The 17,209-nt window shown below is 42.5% G+C and overlaps 1 protein-coding gene across 2 annotated transcripts in view; it reads right to left on the reverse strand.

The window, feature by feature from the left end:
* Nucleotides 1-428: 428 nt before the first annotated feature.
* Nucleotides 429-17,209, reverse strand: part of NSUN7 (NOP2/Sun RNA methyltransferase family member 7) — a 139,311-nt gene continuing 122,530 nt past the window's right edge. For both annotated transcript variants that reach the window (XM_033946886.1, XM_033946896.1), the window contains 2 exons: nt 12,274-12,397; nt 429-2,992 (listed from right to left, as the gene is read on the reverse strand). In XM_033946886.1, the coding sequence (XP_033802777.1) occupies nt 2,351-2,992; nt 12,274-12,397 (766 nt within the window). In that variant the 3' untranslated portion in view covers nt 429-2,350. The remainder of the gene's footprint in view (nt 2,993-12,273; nt 12,398-17,209) is intronic.

Raw genomic sequence — 17,209 nt, forward strand, 5'->3', positions numbered from 1 at the left:
CTCTCCCCGGTTATGGTTGTCTTATGTGGCATGAACTCCAGAAGCAAAAGTCCTTCATCATCCCAGAAGACATTTGCCATGACTTTGCTTACAGATTTTTCTGTCTTGAACTTTTTTGGGCTGGGGGATGACTTGTGCTTCTACTGTATTGATTCCATTTTGGAATCAGGATCTCTATGATAGACCCAAGTCTCATCTCCAGTCACCAAATGATTAAAAATATTCACTTGGTCTTCATGGAGCATCTCCAAGTTCTCCTAACATCACTGGAGCCTCAAGGCCTTCTGACATGGTGTCAGCATTCTTGGAACCCATCTTGCACCAACCTTGAACATGCCCAACTTTTCATGAATTATTTTCCAAACTGTACCTACTAAGATGTCCATTTCTTCAGGTATTCTGTCTGACAAAATTAAATCCTTGGCTTTCTTGCAAATTTCTGTGGAAGTTGCTTCCATAGGCCATCCAGTGTGTGTGTGTGAGGGTCATCTTCAATGTACTCTCTACCCCACTTAAACTGCTTGCTTCAAAATTTTACTTTGTAGGATGATGGGACAGACTCGCCATAATCTGCAATCACAGATCTCCTTTGGCTTTTTCCCTTTTTTTGTGAGAAATTTTATCACTGAACTGTGCTTCAAATCTAGCAGTTTCTTACTTGATTTACACAAGGACTCTCCTGACATCCTGTCTCTTGAATGTTAGACTTGCACTGATCCATAACTGTGCATGAGTAACCTTAAGACAAGTAACAACATGCTTGCTACTTTCTCATAATCAGGTAGATTATGAGTGCTGGGAGCAGCACAGAGCATTCAGCATGCTGGCCTGTGCTAAAAAACGCTATCATGGTTTTGTAAAAGGGGGGGTCTGTTAGCTGGTAAGGGAGGTATGAGTCATGGCAGGGGAAGAGAATAAAAGACAATGAACCTAGTATATAAAATTTCTTAGTAATTATAATTAATCCAGCATATGAACATTCTTGAGAATATCCTATAGCAGCTAGAACAGAGTGGAATATAATATGTTGTTCCAACTGCTATAAGTATTCTGATGCATATTCATTAGGGATATCCTGAACATCTGATTGGCTGGTGGTCCCCCAGAACAGGTTTGAGAACCACTGCTCTACACCATGAAACATTTTTTACTGTCAAATCTTGCCATTTAAGGGCATTTACTATTAATTTTAGCTAGCTCCTTAAATAAAGATTTTATTTTCATTAAGAGTGGAAAAAGGGCTTCCACAAGGCACAAATGGCAATTCTTGAGATGTAAAAATCACTCTGCTTGCATTGATGAATAACTGCTTATTGCATGCAAAAATGTGACATTTAGTCTTAAGAGTAACCTTTTCAGGCTATTATGGTTTGACTATTTCAGCATCTTTGTGATAAACTACTGGGAAAGCAGATGATACAGACAGTCATATCTGACAGGCTAATGATAGCCTGCTACATTGGTTCGTGCCAAATGTAGAGTACCATAAAATAACAAATGTTGACAGAAAATGACCAATTGGCTTATCCAGTATGATTATATTCCTGTTCACGTAACAAGGATATACCCCCATCTGTCAGACATAGCTTTACCTTTCATTAATCCAATACCCTACTCCCTCTTCCCTCTTCCCCCACACCCAATCTCCATGTCCTACCACCAGTCTTTGTAATATTGTAAACTACTACCAAAACTTGTAAGATTGTTAATCAACCATGGATTTACTTCACCATAACTGGCCCTATCTGGCTTTGACTTTTTTTTTTTTTTTGAGAACTGCAGCCTATTGTCATGCAGTGCTAGTCATGCAGTGCTTAAATATCCAAAAACAAATTTATGCAATGGTTTGCATAACTTTATTTAATGGTGCCCAAGTAAAAGGTTTTATGATGGTTACAGAGTTTATGCATATATATATATGAATTAAAATTGTTTTTCCAACACTGCATCCTTTGGTTTAGGTTACGGATAGATTATCGGTTTTAATCAAAAGACTACCTTGTAGCTACGATCATTAATCTGAAATTCAGATGTTCCTCCTCTTAAGAATTTACTGGTCTCAGCAATTTAATTTTGGAATATAAGAGGGAAGGCAGATTCATCTGTAGTTCATAGTCGAAAATTTCCTTGATCTAAGTATGTTATAGATTATGCCAATTCTGATTCTCAACTCATATTAAGACGGACTGAATGGAAACTGCACATCACAGTCCTCGACAGTAGTTTCAAAATAAAAAAAATTTAAAAAAAGACTACAGCACTCTTAAGGACATGAAAAGTTATTTAAAAATGCCCAAGTTTTAAGAGACTATGTCTTCGACAATGAACCTGCTACAAAAAGCATCCATTTTCACAGCCAAGGTCGGGGATGCCTAACCACAAAAGGCAAAGTTTCTTTTTGTTTGTTTAGTATGGTTAATGATGGTGCTAGTGGGTTTTGTAAGGTGTTCTTTACTCCATTCAGGCGGTAAAAGCCAGGATACAAGTTAGATGGATTTCCCGCTTTGTTTCCTGTTGAACTGTAGAATGGCAACAGTACTGGAGGAAGAACTATTTCTACAGGTTTCAATGCAACCATTTTGTCTTCTGGCTTTGGCTTCATGATAGTTTGCTTGTCAAACACCTTTGACATGGATGAAAGGCTGCTTGTATTCTTTACTGTCCCAAGCCCAACTGTACTTGTGATCTGCTTGAGTACTCTTTTATTCTGAATGTTACTGTTTATTTGACCTACGCTTTTCTGTAATATAGTACTAGATTGTTTTGATAAAGGAATTTTTGTGTTTGAATTACTACTCTCTTTGTTCAGGAACTCTGCAATTTTTGCCTGAGTAATAGAGGCACTGGAAGTATTCTTTTGTAGTACTGTTTTGGATTTCTTTTTCTTGTCCTCTTTTTTGGGGGGTTTTGCCATCTCAACCCCCTCCAGTAGTCCTTTAGCAGCAGCTCGAGCCAACACATCTTTAACAGATACAGTCTCAGATGGATCACGCTGAAAATTAAAGAAAAAATGTTACATTAAAACAACAGCACTTCTGCACCCTGACTATAGCAAACACTGAATGCTTTCTGAAATGTTAAAATGCACTCTTATCTTAATTTTCAGCCTCTAGGCCTCAAATGTCCTGGCATGCAATACGAGCAGTTTCTCCAACCACTGTGGCCCAAAAAAACAAGAAACTTGTTATAAGGAAAGTTAACTTATTCTTCCTATCTCATTTGCTGTGGGTCTGCCCTGTCTCTGATTTGGCAGCAGCATAAAGACAGTGACCATATGCTCCTGTTTCCAACCTGCTGCTCCTCCTCCAATCTCTATGTTTCTTATGTGGAATCTGGAATGAGCTGCAAGCCTTCAATGTTTCTTAAAAGAAGAATATATTCAAAGAAAGTAAAGGGGTAGGACTACAGGGAAGGGACAAGGAGATCACATAAAAAAGGGAGAAAGAAGGAACCTAGGGAGAAAGCAAAAAGAACATGGAGAAGAGAGAAAGGGGAGATGGAAGCAAAAGTAGAGAAAAGAAGAACCCAAAAAGTATACAAATGGCAAAAAAGACAATGGCAGTGGCAATGGCAAAAAAGGCACCCCTCTCAATCTGGATTCAGAACCAACCACAGCACAAAGACAGTACTAGCAACCTTACTTGACACAGCTCGACAACACCTTAGTAAAGGAAAAAGGATGTTGTTAATTCAACTCGATCTCTCCGCTGCATTTGATCTGGTAGACCACACCATACTTCTGCAGATACTAGACACCATAGGGATCTCAGGCGGGGTTTATAACTGGTTCCAAGGATTCCTTCAGACAAGAATAAACAGAGTGAAGTCAAACGATCTCAAATCTGACCCCTGGTCTAACCTCTGTGGAGTACCACAAGGGTCACCACTGTCGCCCATGCTCTTCAACCTCTTCCTATCCTCCCTTGGTACCACTCTAGATACCTTAAATGTAATATCATTCAGCTACGTAGATGACATTACCATACTCTTCCCCTTCGACTCCCTAGATCTCACCTCAACCTGTAACCTGAAAGCAACACTGGAAGCAGTGGAAAAATGGATGCTGGACCACAAACTGAAGCTGAACGCGGACAAAACAAAATTTCTACTACTTGAAAAGGATAAAACCCAATCCATAACAGAATTAGAAATAAATGCCACCAAATACCCCTTACAGGCCTCTCTCAAAATCCTTGGAGTGACGATAGACAGATGCTACACAATGCAGACCCAAATCAACAAAACGACTCAAAAAGCATTCTTCACCATGCGCAACCTACGAAAAATAAGAAAATTTTTCGACAAAGAGCATTACAAAATCATAGTTCAATCACTTGTCCTAGGACTAATGGATTACTGTAATATTCTCTACCTACCTTGCCCCACAAACTCGATAAATCAATTACAGTCCATTCAAAATACAGCTCTCAGGCTGATCTATTCTCTTGGAAAATTTGGCTTCCGTTACGAGCACAAATTCAATTCAAATTATATTGTCTATTATTCAAAGCAATAAACGGTATTGCTCCCACCTACCTAATAACCGTCTAATTAGAAACCTTTCTCCCAGATCCTTTTCTCCTTCCCACCACTCAAGGGCAATCAGCGCAAGAAGATGTATGATGGCCTCCTAGCAACGCAGGCAGCAAAACTGGACCCCTCCATCTCCAACCTGCTGACAGCAACAATTGACTTTAAATCTTTTCGAAAAGAAATCAAAACTTTGCTTTTCAAAAAATATATCCAGCCTTCTCAACCCTCCCTCTCTTCTCCCCCCTTCCTTGCAATTCTCCCTTCGACCTCCTCGCCTCTTGCAACTCCCCCTCAATGACTCTAACCAGTAACCTTCCCCCTCAACCCCCAACTCCCCTAAAGATATTCCTCAAAATTCTACCTATCCTCTTTTATTCTAAAACCTCTCCTATGTATCCAATCGCTAATTTGTAACTTCCTGTTAATGTCCAGCTGTCTTCAAATGTAATCTGCCTAGAACTGCAAGGTACAGGCGGAATAGAAGTCGCTAATGTAATGTAATGTAATGTAATGGAAAGAAGAGAAAAACATGGGTGTGGGACAAATTTTGCAAAAGGTATGAAGGAGACCTGGGGGACATATAAAACTGAGTGGAGGTAAGAGAGAGAACTGGGGGGAGGGAACAGCTGAAGGTCTCAGACAGCATGCTGGAGGGAGAGAACAGGGGTGCAGAGGAAGAACAAATTAAGGGGCACAGAAAGAAAGCTGAAAGGTGTCCACCTTTAAGAAGGATCAAAAAAAACTGGGAAACCTACCAAGGTAGGAGAGATGTTCAAGCTAGGTTGGGATTAGACAGTTGAAGAATATGGAACCTGGAGAGTGATATAGTTGAGGAGGGGCCATAATCTGACAAGGGAAAAGGCAAGCATGGGGGTGGATTTCAGGCCTGTGGGAGGAGTCAAGCCTTAAGCTGGGAGGATTCCATACAAAAAAAATTATTAAGATTTTTAAACTATTATGAATAGAAATTTCAAATTTTTTCACAGAATTCTCCCAGCTGTTGAACTGCCTTTCCCACAGAAATGCATTGGGCCATCTTTACAAAAGCTTAGCACTAAATGATGCATGGTCCATAGAATAAAGTGGGCTGCATGACACTTAAGGTGTGCTGTCTGCTAGTGCACACCTAATCTTTAATAAACATGGCCCTTTATTTCTCTGGATCCCTTGATGGTGAAAAAGGAGACTGTGGTTTACATAATTAACTATTTTAAAATACAAACAGAATTTAACAGGAAAGTAGGTAAAAGCTCTCTGTTTGTAAGGAGGAAGTGAAGTCAGCCCTGAGAAGGGATGCTTGAGAGCAAATTCTCAGGCTCCACTTGAAAAGAAGTATTCATGGCTGTCTTTTCCTCCCACGTGACATGGGAACTGATTCTGTGACTTGAGGATGGCTGTGGTGGGCTGCATGACTTGAGCTGAGATATGTAGAAGAGCTCCATGACTTCTGGAGTGAAATCCATGAGACAAGAGGTGAGCTTACCTCCAAAATTGAGAAGCTGCACGGAGATTAAAGACCTGGACACTCATGTAGAAGAACCTGAATGGCTGGTGAGGGAGACTAACAAGACCCTACAGGATGCTCAGTCTAAGCTGGATATTCTAGCAGGCCAAGATGACAAACTTAAGTACAAATTAGATGATCTGGAGAACCAAAATCAGTCTCAGAACCTCTGATGGAAAGTTCCAATCAGAAGAATGTACTATTGTTTGCCCATACCTTCTGCCAACAGTTGTTGGGGGAGGAAGTGAGTACTATGGAAATGGAATTGGCCCTGGGAAACTGGTCAGACACATAAAATATGCAGACAAAGAAAATGTTGCAAAATGAATGGGCAAATGGGTCCTTCACTATCAAGACAGTGTGATTCAAGTGTACCATGACTCTTACACTTTAAGAAAGTGGAGAAAGCTTAAGCTGGTGTTGGACAAGCTAACCCGTGAAAAGATCAGGTACTAGTAGGACTTTCCATTTGCTCTTTGCTTCCCACTGGCTGGGAAAATTTGGCAGGTCAGGACTTTGGAAAAAGCATGGCATATCCCAGAAGATGCTCCTGTGGTGAAAGCCCCAAGTGCAGCATAGGTGATGCACTCTAAGTCACAATACTGGCAGAGTCTGTTGGCCAAGAATAACTAGGCTCACCTCGAGTTCTTATGGAACCTGGAGGCCTATGACAGCTGCCATCATTTGAATGGCTCATATGACTTTTGTCTTTGCTTTATTTTGAGTGGAGGTAGAGGAGTGATCTAACTCTATATCAGTGGTCTCAAACTCAAACCCTTTGCAGGGCCACATTTTAGATTTGTCGGTACTTGGAGGGCCGCAGAAAAAAACAGTTAATGTCTTATTAAAGAAATGACAATTTTGCATGAGGTAAAACTCTTTATAGTTTATAAATCTTTCCTTTTGGCTAAGTCTTAATAATAATATTGTAATTTATAGCTAAAGAGACATATGATCAAGAAATTGTTTTATTTTACTTTTGTGATTATGATAAACAAACTGAGGGCCTCAACATAGTACTTGGCGGGCCGCATGTGGCCCCCAGGCCACGAGTTTGAGACCACTGCTCTATATGAAGTGAGATTTTTGCATTGGATTAGATATTAAAACTTAAGGGTGGGGTGTGTGTATGTTTTTCTCTCTCTGGATGGATATATAATATATGATGTGGAAGGAGAAAAATGGGGGCCTAGGGGAAGGTATCTTTACTTGAATGGGGGAGAGACTTAATAGGAGGCTGAGGGTTAGGTCCTTCTAGTGTCTTCTGTTCCAGGGCTACCTGCAGCCAGAGGCTGATAGGAGGTGTTGAATATGTTGGAGGTAAGTAAGAGAGGTGGGTAGATAGAACCTTTAAAATGGGGTTGGCTTCAGGGGGATGGGTTCAGAATGGGGGTGTGGTTGGGTGTGGTTATGGTCTGCTATAAGTTCTTTTGGTCCATGAGGTTATTGTTGTTGAATGGGAAATATTTTGATGGTTACTGGGGAATCTGACTTCTGCTTTCAGGCTAGTATTCTCAGAAATGTTCCCTGTTGCATAAGCAAGACCACAGAAGCAGGCAGAGCTCCAATGTCTCAATGTATGGAAGAGATGATAGCTGGGGAAGGAAGAACTTACATTTGTTAGGAACTAGCAACCTTCTATGGAGGGGGAGCCTATTCTGAAAGAACAGTCTCCATCTTAATTAGGATGGAACCAGGCTGTGGGTGCTAACTTGTAAAAAGTAAATAGAGTAGCTTTTAAGTTAGAATTTAGGGGATAGCTGACAGTCTTTCAGGAGCATATGATTCAGAACAAAGCATCTTCAAGAGATACTGGTAATGTGGAAATTGGACTATCCCAATAGGTTATAATAAAAGCTGAAGTAGTCCAAGAGAATATAAATAAACAGAGATAAATGATTACAAATTATTATGTCAACAGCTAAGCAGATTGTAAAAAAAAAGTTAGAAAAAAATCCAAGAAAAATACGTACTTGAAATTGTAAATACAAGAACTTTGATATATAAGATGGGAGAGTTAGAATATATGGCATTAATAATGAATACATATAGGTATTTGATAGACCTGGTGGAAAAATAGTACCAATGAAACAGCCTGGTATCACTCTTCAAATTATACTGAAATGATAGGGTGGATCAGATTGATGGAGGGATGATGCTATATGTTAAAGAATACAAATTCTGCAAGAAACATGTAATGTGGAATATTTTTTATACCACCATTCCATATGTGATGGGAAGGGAGCATACTAATGGATATTCTACCATCTACCTGGACAAGATAGGACAGAGATAGTGAAATGTTACAGAAATCAGGAAAGCTAACAAATAACAATGAGATATTTCAATTACCCTAATATTGATGGGGGAGAGAAGGGAGGGGGTGTCTAATTGGGACATGCTAGGGAGGTATATGTTTCTAGATGCCATAAACAACTACTTCATAGAGCAGTTGGTCCAGGAACTGACCAAAGGAGAAACTACTTAATATCTAGTCCTTACTGGAACACAGAACAAGGTGATGGGATTGCTAGGCAATATTATCACAATACAACTGAATCTATCATTACTGGAAGAAAGACAGATCAAAACAAAACTACCGTCAAGGCAGTTATAAAGAACCAACAAATCAAATTGACAAGCTAAAGAGCAACAAATCATCAGGATCAGATGATATTTACCCCAGAGTCTTGAAAGAGCTCAAACATGAAACTGCTAACCTGTTACTAAGAATCTAACCTATCATTTAAAATTGCAACAATATCTGAAGACTAGAAGGGGGCTAATATAGTGTCCCGCAGGTGATCTTCGCAGGTGACAATCAAGGCATGGTGTGCCTGCTCTAGCTCAACGTCAGGAGAGGTCTCAGTCATGTTTAATATCTGTCGACACAAGGTTTGAATAACAACTCTCACATTTTCTTGGTTATTGCTTTCAGGCATCCCTCGAAACTGCAAATTATTTTGAGGGCCTATGTTTTCTATGTCATCGAGTTTATGTTGCATGTCTTCTAGCTGAGCTTCCAGGGTCATGCATTTAGTTTGGCGGTCCAAGTCTCTCCTGCTCCTGGAATGGGTCATTCGTCACGGCCAGTTCATTGCAGGATGTTTCATAGTATCTGTGCTGAAATGGCTGCGCTGAATTGTCTCATTCCAAGTGCTGGTGCTCTGGGGGTGCTGCAGGTTCGCTCGTCGCCTCTTCTTGTGATGTTTTCTCTTTGCAGCTGCTTCTCCTTTTCACTTTTGCATCATTTGCAATCCATGAGAGCCTATCCCTGCATCCCATCCTTGGTTCCCGATGTCAAAGAATGGATAGAAGGAATGTCTGAGCCAAGGCGATGAGAGAGGGCAAGCAGGTGAGGGCGCCAGGAAGCCGATGGTTGAAGGGGGCTCACCTGCTCCTGCCAGCATTGCTGGGGCATAAGGAAAAGGTATAATTTTTTTTTGGGGGGGTGCATTGCCCCCCAAACGCTGAATCATACATGCTAGACCCAGACTCAGAATAGGACGATCAACTGTGGCCAGTTCATCATGCTGAAACAGCTGCAATAAACTGGCCGCAAAGAACCATCCTAGACCCCTCAAACAGCCTCCATGTCTTCATAGCATGATTCCAAGTCTCTAAGCTCTCAGTGTATTGTATCAATATGGCACTGTATTGCAAACTGTGTGCTATGGCAAGATTCTGGATGTGCCACAAAAGAGATGAGTCAGTCATGCCGGCATTAGTGCCTCTTCTCCTCTTTGCACCACTCCTCCCCCTACCCATAATGGAGGGATTTCCAAAACCCGGCAGTTTGTCTGGTTTTTGGAAGGTCCCCAAGCTCAGAGCTGCATCTACAGGGCCTCCGAGTATGCGCGGATGTTGACATGACATCACACACATGCATGTGACGTCACTGGTAAAAGTCTGCACATGTTTAGAGGTTGTGTAGACTCAGCCCCGAGTTTAGTGTGCTGTGGTGGAAAAAGTATGTAAGACACTGCAATGCGGATAGCAAACTCACCTCTCATATCTTTCAGCAACTTGTGAAGATCTTTAAAACATTTCTTAACATCTTGGCTTAAGCTGCACAAGTTAACCAGTTCAGACTCCCTTTCATCATCAGATCCACTTGGCATCTCAAGTGCTGCAGCCTGTGTTAGTGAGCTAGGCCTTTGATGTCATCTTGGCCAATGAGGTGATATTGCTTCAAAGAAAGTTTCTTTCACTTCTGACATTTTGAGTTTGTGTTTCATCAAGGGTGGTTTGCCGCACAGTTCAGGTGAGAAATAAGGTTTCCAATGGCTGATGGCGCGAGATAGAAGCTATTATTTAGGAGAGAAGGCAGGAGCTCAGAATCAGATGACCATTCAGCAAGTCGATGTCACGTCCTCCCCATTCATCCAGTTCTTAAATAACTTTTCCAGATCCTTCCCGAACAGGAGCTTGCTCATGAATGGAAGTTTACCACGCCTCAGGTTTGAGGCCACATCTACTGCACAATTCTGAAGCCAGAGTGCTCAATGGGCCAATACCAGAGCCCACTGATTTTATTTATTTATTTTTAGTATTTATATACCACTTATAGTCTAAGTAGTTTACATTCAGGTATGATAGGGTGCTCTTCCCTATCTGTCCTGGTGGGCTCACAATCTATCTATTCTACCTAGGGTATCTTGCCCCAATACTATGTCATACAGAACATCTGCCACAAAGGCAGCTCACAATTCCAGCCAGACTGCCTCTGATTGCAGCAGCTGTTGAATCTACTGCTAATTGCAGCTCCAGTGCCCGGCTTCAACAGTGATCCTGTCCTCGGCGTCCTTCAGGGTCACTTTGCCCTCTATGAGGATCATTAGCTCTTTCCATGACTTTCATTACTAGTGTGTCCACCCTCAGAAGCCTGAAGACCTGATCCAAATCATCTTGGGGCAAGGAATAAAGCCTGCTCATGATCTTAAGTGTCTCTAAACACCATCCTGTGAATGCTCTTAGGAAAGGAAAATGACTTTGCTGGTCTCCTCAGAACCTCCCTCTGAGGATTCCTCTACCAGAGCCCCAATAAAAGAGACAAGAGCTATTCCTATCTAAATAGGCATACCACTGGAGACCTACCGAATTTGGAGGGGGAAAGCTGCCCCTGCCCCTCCCGGAGAAAGGCTACCCAAGGGAGATAAAACATCCCTTAAATGACCTATCAGCCACTTTGCTCCCTGAGCTGAACAAGGACAATTTTAGTTCTACTCCTGTGCATCTGGCTCCTTTTTAGGCATCTTCTGTCCCCTTTTCTGGATATTCTGGACATTCTATCAGTCTCTTCCCCCAGTTGCCCTGATGCAAAACAGGGTAGCCACATAGCTATCTCCTGAAACAGATAGTGTTTCAGGACTGAAAAGCTTGATTGGCCCTAGTTCGATGCCTCCTCCAAAGCACTGTTCCTTCTCAGCTGAGCAGAGTCCTCCAACTGCATTACTGCCAGTAAGAGGGTGGTGCTTCAATATTTTGTTTTCAATTACTAGGGACAGGCATATTCCATGGATTCTTACAGAGCTTGTCTGTCCCTATTGAAAATATGATAGTGAAACAGCACCCCTCTACTGGCAGGACTATAGGTGAAGGACTCCTGCTCAGCTTTGAGGAAACAGTACTTCAAAGACAACTACAAAGACTTCAAATGTTTCCACCTTTGGGACTGCTCCCTGCCCTCCAAAATGGCTGCTGTGATTTTTCGTGGCAGCTCACAGTACTACATGATGTACCATGAGAGGTCGTTGCAGCCATTTTGGAGGTGCCAGAAAAGGGGCAAGAGTGAGGGGGGCATACTCCTTCACCCAACGAACCCCCCCTGAACTATCAAGTATTTAGGTAGGCCCAAGATGAACTCAACTAGGTGTGAGAGGGGTTGGAAGGGAGATCAGGAAAGGGGGGGGGGAGGGCTGGGATTACCAAAAAAAATTACGTGGGCCCACTTTATTTGGGCTAGTCAGAGTGGATATACTGCAGCATCGCCCAGCTTACTGCCACTGAATATCAGCAGTTGGCTTGCTTAAATCGCTCTGAATTTTGGCCCAACTGAAACTTAATGCACATTGCTTCTATCTGCTGGAGAGTACAAGCCACTAGTCTAGATTGGTCTGACAGGAAGAGCAGGAACATATGATTTTTAAAGTCTAACATTTTATATAGAATAAATACTTCATAGTGCCACTAGCACCTCTATTAAACACATACACACAATTTTTCCTTAGGCTTACCTCTCTTGAAAGAACAGCCAGAAAACAACCACTAGTTAACTCCGATGGTTCCATTTTGAAAAATTTATCAGATGCCAACATAATTTCTGATTGGTGACAAAGAGGAAGAACAGGAGGGCTAAGCCTGTGTGAAAATACCAAAAGTCAAAACTATATGAAAATATATATTTTTTAAACACCCCAGGCTGACCATTGCTTCGCATTACACATTTAAAATCATTGTATGTATGTACATACAATTTGTATTGATATCTAGCCTCAAATTTATGGCAAATATTGTTTTAAAGGGCAAGTTAATATTTAAAGCCCCATGAGTACATTTTTAAAGAACAGGAAGGAAAGCACCTTAGAACACATGAGAAGCACATGCAAGTACTGTGCTTATCAAAACCAACCAATCATGGGCAAATAAACTTATTTAACATGAAAAAAAAGATTTCAAATGACCTCTTTGAAAAATAGGTTCGCCTCCTACTGATCCATTATAGCATCAATACTCATCTGCTATTCACAGAGGTCAGTGATTTAATATATTACTTTTGAATATCAAGCTACCCATTCTTAAATTTATTTGACTATTTGAAAGTTGTTTTCTTTCCAAAGGAGTACTTAATTCATACAGTGAAACCATACTACTTTCTCTATGGAATCAGAATATATAAGAGAAAGGGGAAAATATTTATGTGCAATTGTAGTTCTCCAAAGCCAATTCACCAACATGGGGCTTTTGAAACACTGAAAACGATTAGTTTATTTTTACATAACAGTGGTGTAGCCATGGAAGGCCTTGCAGGCTATCCCCCTCTCCTCAAATCAGGCTCAGTTCTCCTCCAACAATATGGCAGCTAGTACTTGAATGGCAGGAGTTATCAAGTCCCACCAGTCAAAGATCCCCTGTTGGAGCCAGCCATGCTGCCTGAGCAGCAGGAGGTCGACAGGGTGCTCTGGTGGCTGAAGCAGCACTTCTGCACATGCTCAGTTCACATTCATTGAGTATGTATGTAATTACTGAGTGTTAGAGACTGGAGCAGCCTGACTTCTACTGCTCTGGCAGCAAAGGTATGATGGGAAGGGGGAGTTCGGCAATGGAAGCAGTAGCAGGAGGGAGGTTTAGTAACGGTGGCAATAGCAGTGAGTGGAAATGGCGATAGTGGCAGCACAGGGGGACTGAGAGGAAAGGCTTGGCATCCACAGTCCATCTTTGCCCCCCCCCCCAATAACCTTCTGGCTATGCCCCTGCTATGTAGTAGCATAGTAAATGAGAGCAGATAAAGAGAGTGTGACGCAGAAGTTAGAGGGACAACCTCATCACCCTGAGGTTAAGGGTTCAAACCCACACTGCTCCTTGCGACTTTAGGCAAGTCACTTGGTCCCCCCCATTGCCCCAGGTATATTAGAACAGTGTTTTCCAACATGTGGTACACGAGCTGCTTCTTCAGGGTACGCAGAACTTCGCGGGTCTCCCACCCCTCTTCCTCCTTTGGCTGCTGCTGAGGATTCCATGCCCTCCTTATTGCCTGCCCACCCACCCCCTCCGCCGAAGCCGCTGCCAGGGATCCCATGCCCTCCTTCCTGCCCACCCCATTCCACTGAAGCCGACCCAGAAGGCTTCCCTCTGATATCAGAGCTCACATCAGAAGAAAGCCTTCCAGGTCAGCAGGGAATCACAGTTACCTCCTTCCAGGTGGGCTGTTCCTTCTTGCCTTCAGCAGCACTTGTTGCAAGGAAGCGTCAGTGGCTCTTTCAAGCTGCATGTAGCTGACCTGGAAACCTTCTCGCTGATGTCAGAGGGAAGGCTTGTGGGTCAGCCAAGTGCAGCATGTGAACCGCTGCCTGCACGTTCGTGTAACAAGTGCTGCTGAAGGCAGAAGAAGCAGCCCAACTGGATGGCCCTGAAAGAAGTGAGTGCGACCCTGTAGCAAGCAAGTAAGGGAGAGATGGGACATGATATGGGACAAAGGGAGAAAGGAGAGGGGGGAAAGGAGCATCTTGTGACATGGGAGGGACACGATTTTGGGACAAAGGCTGGAAGGCAGGGAAGGAGGCACGAACTCGGGACACAGAAGGGAAGGAGGGGGCATAAATATGGGACATAGAAGGGAAGGCAGGAGTGGTGCTAACTTGGGACATAGGAGGGAGGGAATAGAAAGCGAGAATTGTTGGGCATGAGTGTGTGTGAGAGGGAAAGAAATGGTGCATATGGGGAAAGGAAGAAGAGGGAAATTGGGTAGAAAGAGAGAAGTGAGGTAGAGATGCACGGGGAATAGAAGGATGAGAGGGAGAAATGTTGGATATGGTGTTGGAGAGGGAACAGAGGGACAGGGACAGATTGAAGTAGATACAAGGGGGAGGAATGTTGGACATATTCATGGAGGGAGAGTTGTGGCATTGTACTGGAGAGGGGTGATAGAAGAAGAAATGGGCAGTGATGAAAAATGCTGCACATGATCCGGGGGATGAGAGGGAGAAATGTTGGATGTAGCAGTAGAGGGAGTGAGAGAGATGCACCCTGGATCTCTCTCTCTCTCTCTCTTTGCAGCAAGGGAGTGAATGAGATAACAGAGAGGGAGACATGCTGACAATGGGGGTGGATAAGAGAGGAAGAAAAGTTGACACTAAACTGTTCAAAGTTGTTAAAACGCATTGGGATTGTGAAAAATTGCAGGCAGACCTTAGGAAATTGGAAGACTCAGTGTCCAAGTAGCAGATGAAATTTAATGTGGACAAATGCAAAGTGATGTACTTTGGGAAGAATAACCCGAATCACAGTTACCAGATGCTAGGGTCCACCTTGGGGGTTTGTGCCCAAGAAAAGGATCTGGGTGTCATCGCAGACAATACGATGAAACCTTCTGCCCAATGTGTGGTGGCGGCCAAAAAAGCAAACAGGATGCTAGGAATTATTAAAAAAGGGATGGTTAACAAGACTAAGAATGTCATAATGCCCTTGTATCGCTCCATGGTGCGACCTCATCTGGAGTATTGTGTTCAATTCTCGTCTTCTTATCTCAACAAAGATATAGAGGCGCTGGAAAAGATTCAAAGAAGAGCGACCAAGATGGTAAAGGGAATGGAACTCCTCTCGTATGAGGAAAGACTAAAAAGGTTAGGGTTCTTCAGCTTGAAAAAGAGACGGCTGAGGGGAGATATGATTGAAGTCTACAAAATCCTGAGTGGAGTAGAACAGGTACAAGTGGATCGATTTTTCACTCCTTCAAAAATGACAAAAACTAGGGGACACTCAAAGAAGTTACAGGGAAATACTTTTAAAACCAATAGGAGGAAATTTTTTTTCACTCAGAGAATAGTTAAGCTCTGGAATGCATTGCCAGAGGTTGTGGTAAGAGCAAATAGCGTAAAGGTTTGGACAATTGCCTGGAGGAAAAGTCCATAGTCTGTTATTGAGAAAGACATGGGGGAAGCCATTGTTTGCCCTGGATCAGTAGCATGGAATATTGCTACTACTTGGGTTTTGGCCAGGTACTAGTGACCTGGATTGGCCACTGTGAGAATGGGCTACTGGGCTGGATGGACCATTGGTCTGACCCAGTAAGGCTAGTCTTATGTTCTATGCTCTAAGACTATGAACATTCCTAACCTATTTATTTATCTCCCTTCCTATAAAACCCTGATTAACCTCCCTCTATGGTATCTATACAATTTTCAGTCTTCTCTCCTTTGCTGTAGCTCACTGATTCTCCTCAACCATTTTTCTGTAAACCGCCTTAAACTGAAAGGCTTTGGCGGTATATAAATAAAGATTTATGTTATGTTATATACATGTGCAAATACCACTTCTGAAAATGTATGTTTTTGCTAAATGTGTAAAACTGATGCACATATTTTGTAGTTCATTGTAATTAACTTTTGCATTTCCCTCTAACTCCACCCTCTCACACCCTGCATATCTTTTATCTTTCCAGACCCCAGCCTAGATGACTCCCTTCCCTTCTCACCTTATGAAACAGCTTAAAGATTGTTAACCCAGACCATTCTACAACTTTCCTGCATTCATGTAAACCCAGCTGGAATGCACCTCTCACCCTTGCTACTTCTGACTCTCTTCAGGGACACTTCCGAAAAATGTCCATTATTATAGTATAAGCTACCTCTAGGAGATCTCTTATGATAGGCTGAGTTCATTGTGAACTCAGCCTGGGCCCACTTACCCTCCCCTCAACCCACCCATCCCTAGGCTCACATTAAATATACAGTTTAGACTAGGGTTACCAGACATCCGGATTTCCCCGGACATGTCCTTGTTTTGAGGACATGTCTGGGGGTCCGGACGGCTTTTCAAAACCTGGCACTTTGTCCGGGTTTTGAAAAGCTGTGTCGGGCAGGAAGTCTGCACATGTGCAGCCGTCACGCGATGATGTCATCACGTAGTGTCCGCGCATGCGTGGACTTCCTCCCTGCCCGACAAGAGCAGGCAGCGGGGGCGGGGCTAGGGCAGGCCTGGAGGTGGGGCTAGGGGGGTTTGGATTTTCTGAAAGGAAAATCTAGCAACCCTAGTATAGACCCACCCACCAATCACCTTCCCACCTGTTGCCCAACCAAATCCAACCAACCCAGAATAAAAGTAACTAAATTAAAAATATAATTCAACAACCCCAAAGCTATACCTTAAACTTACAATAATCTTACCCATCATGTGCTTTCCTATCCCAGTTATCGACCAGGACTGATATACTGACCCCAAAAAACCCTCCCAACATATTCCCCACAACCTGAGATGAATCTCCTTTTCCTCATACACCCCTACCACAAAAAACACATCTATCACCTTCATAAATGCCAGGCCAGTAAATAACAAAGATATAATACTAAAAGACCTCACAGATAAAAACTGGGACATATTCCTGACTTAAATGTATTTATTTATTTATTCAGTTTTCTATACCGTTCTCCCAGGGAAACTCAGAACGGTTTACAT

The sequence above is a fragment of the Geotrypetes seraphini genome, chromosome 1, assembly GCF_902459505.1.
Source record: "Geotrypetes seraphini chromosome 1, aGeoSer1.1, whole genome shotgun sequence".
NCBI lineage: Eukaryota > Metazoa > Chordata > Amphibia > Gymnophiona > Dermophiidae > Geotrypetes > Geotrypetes seraphini.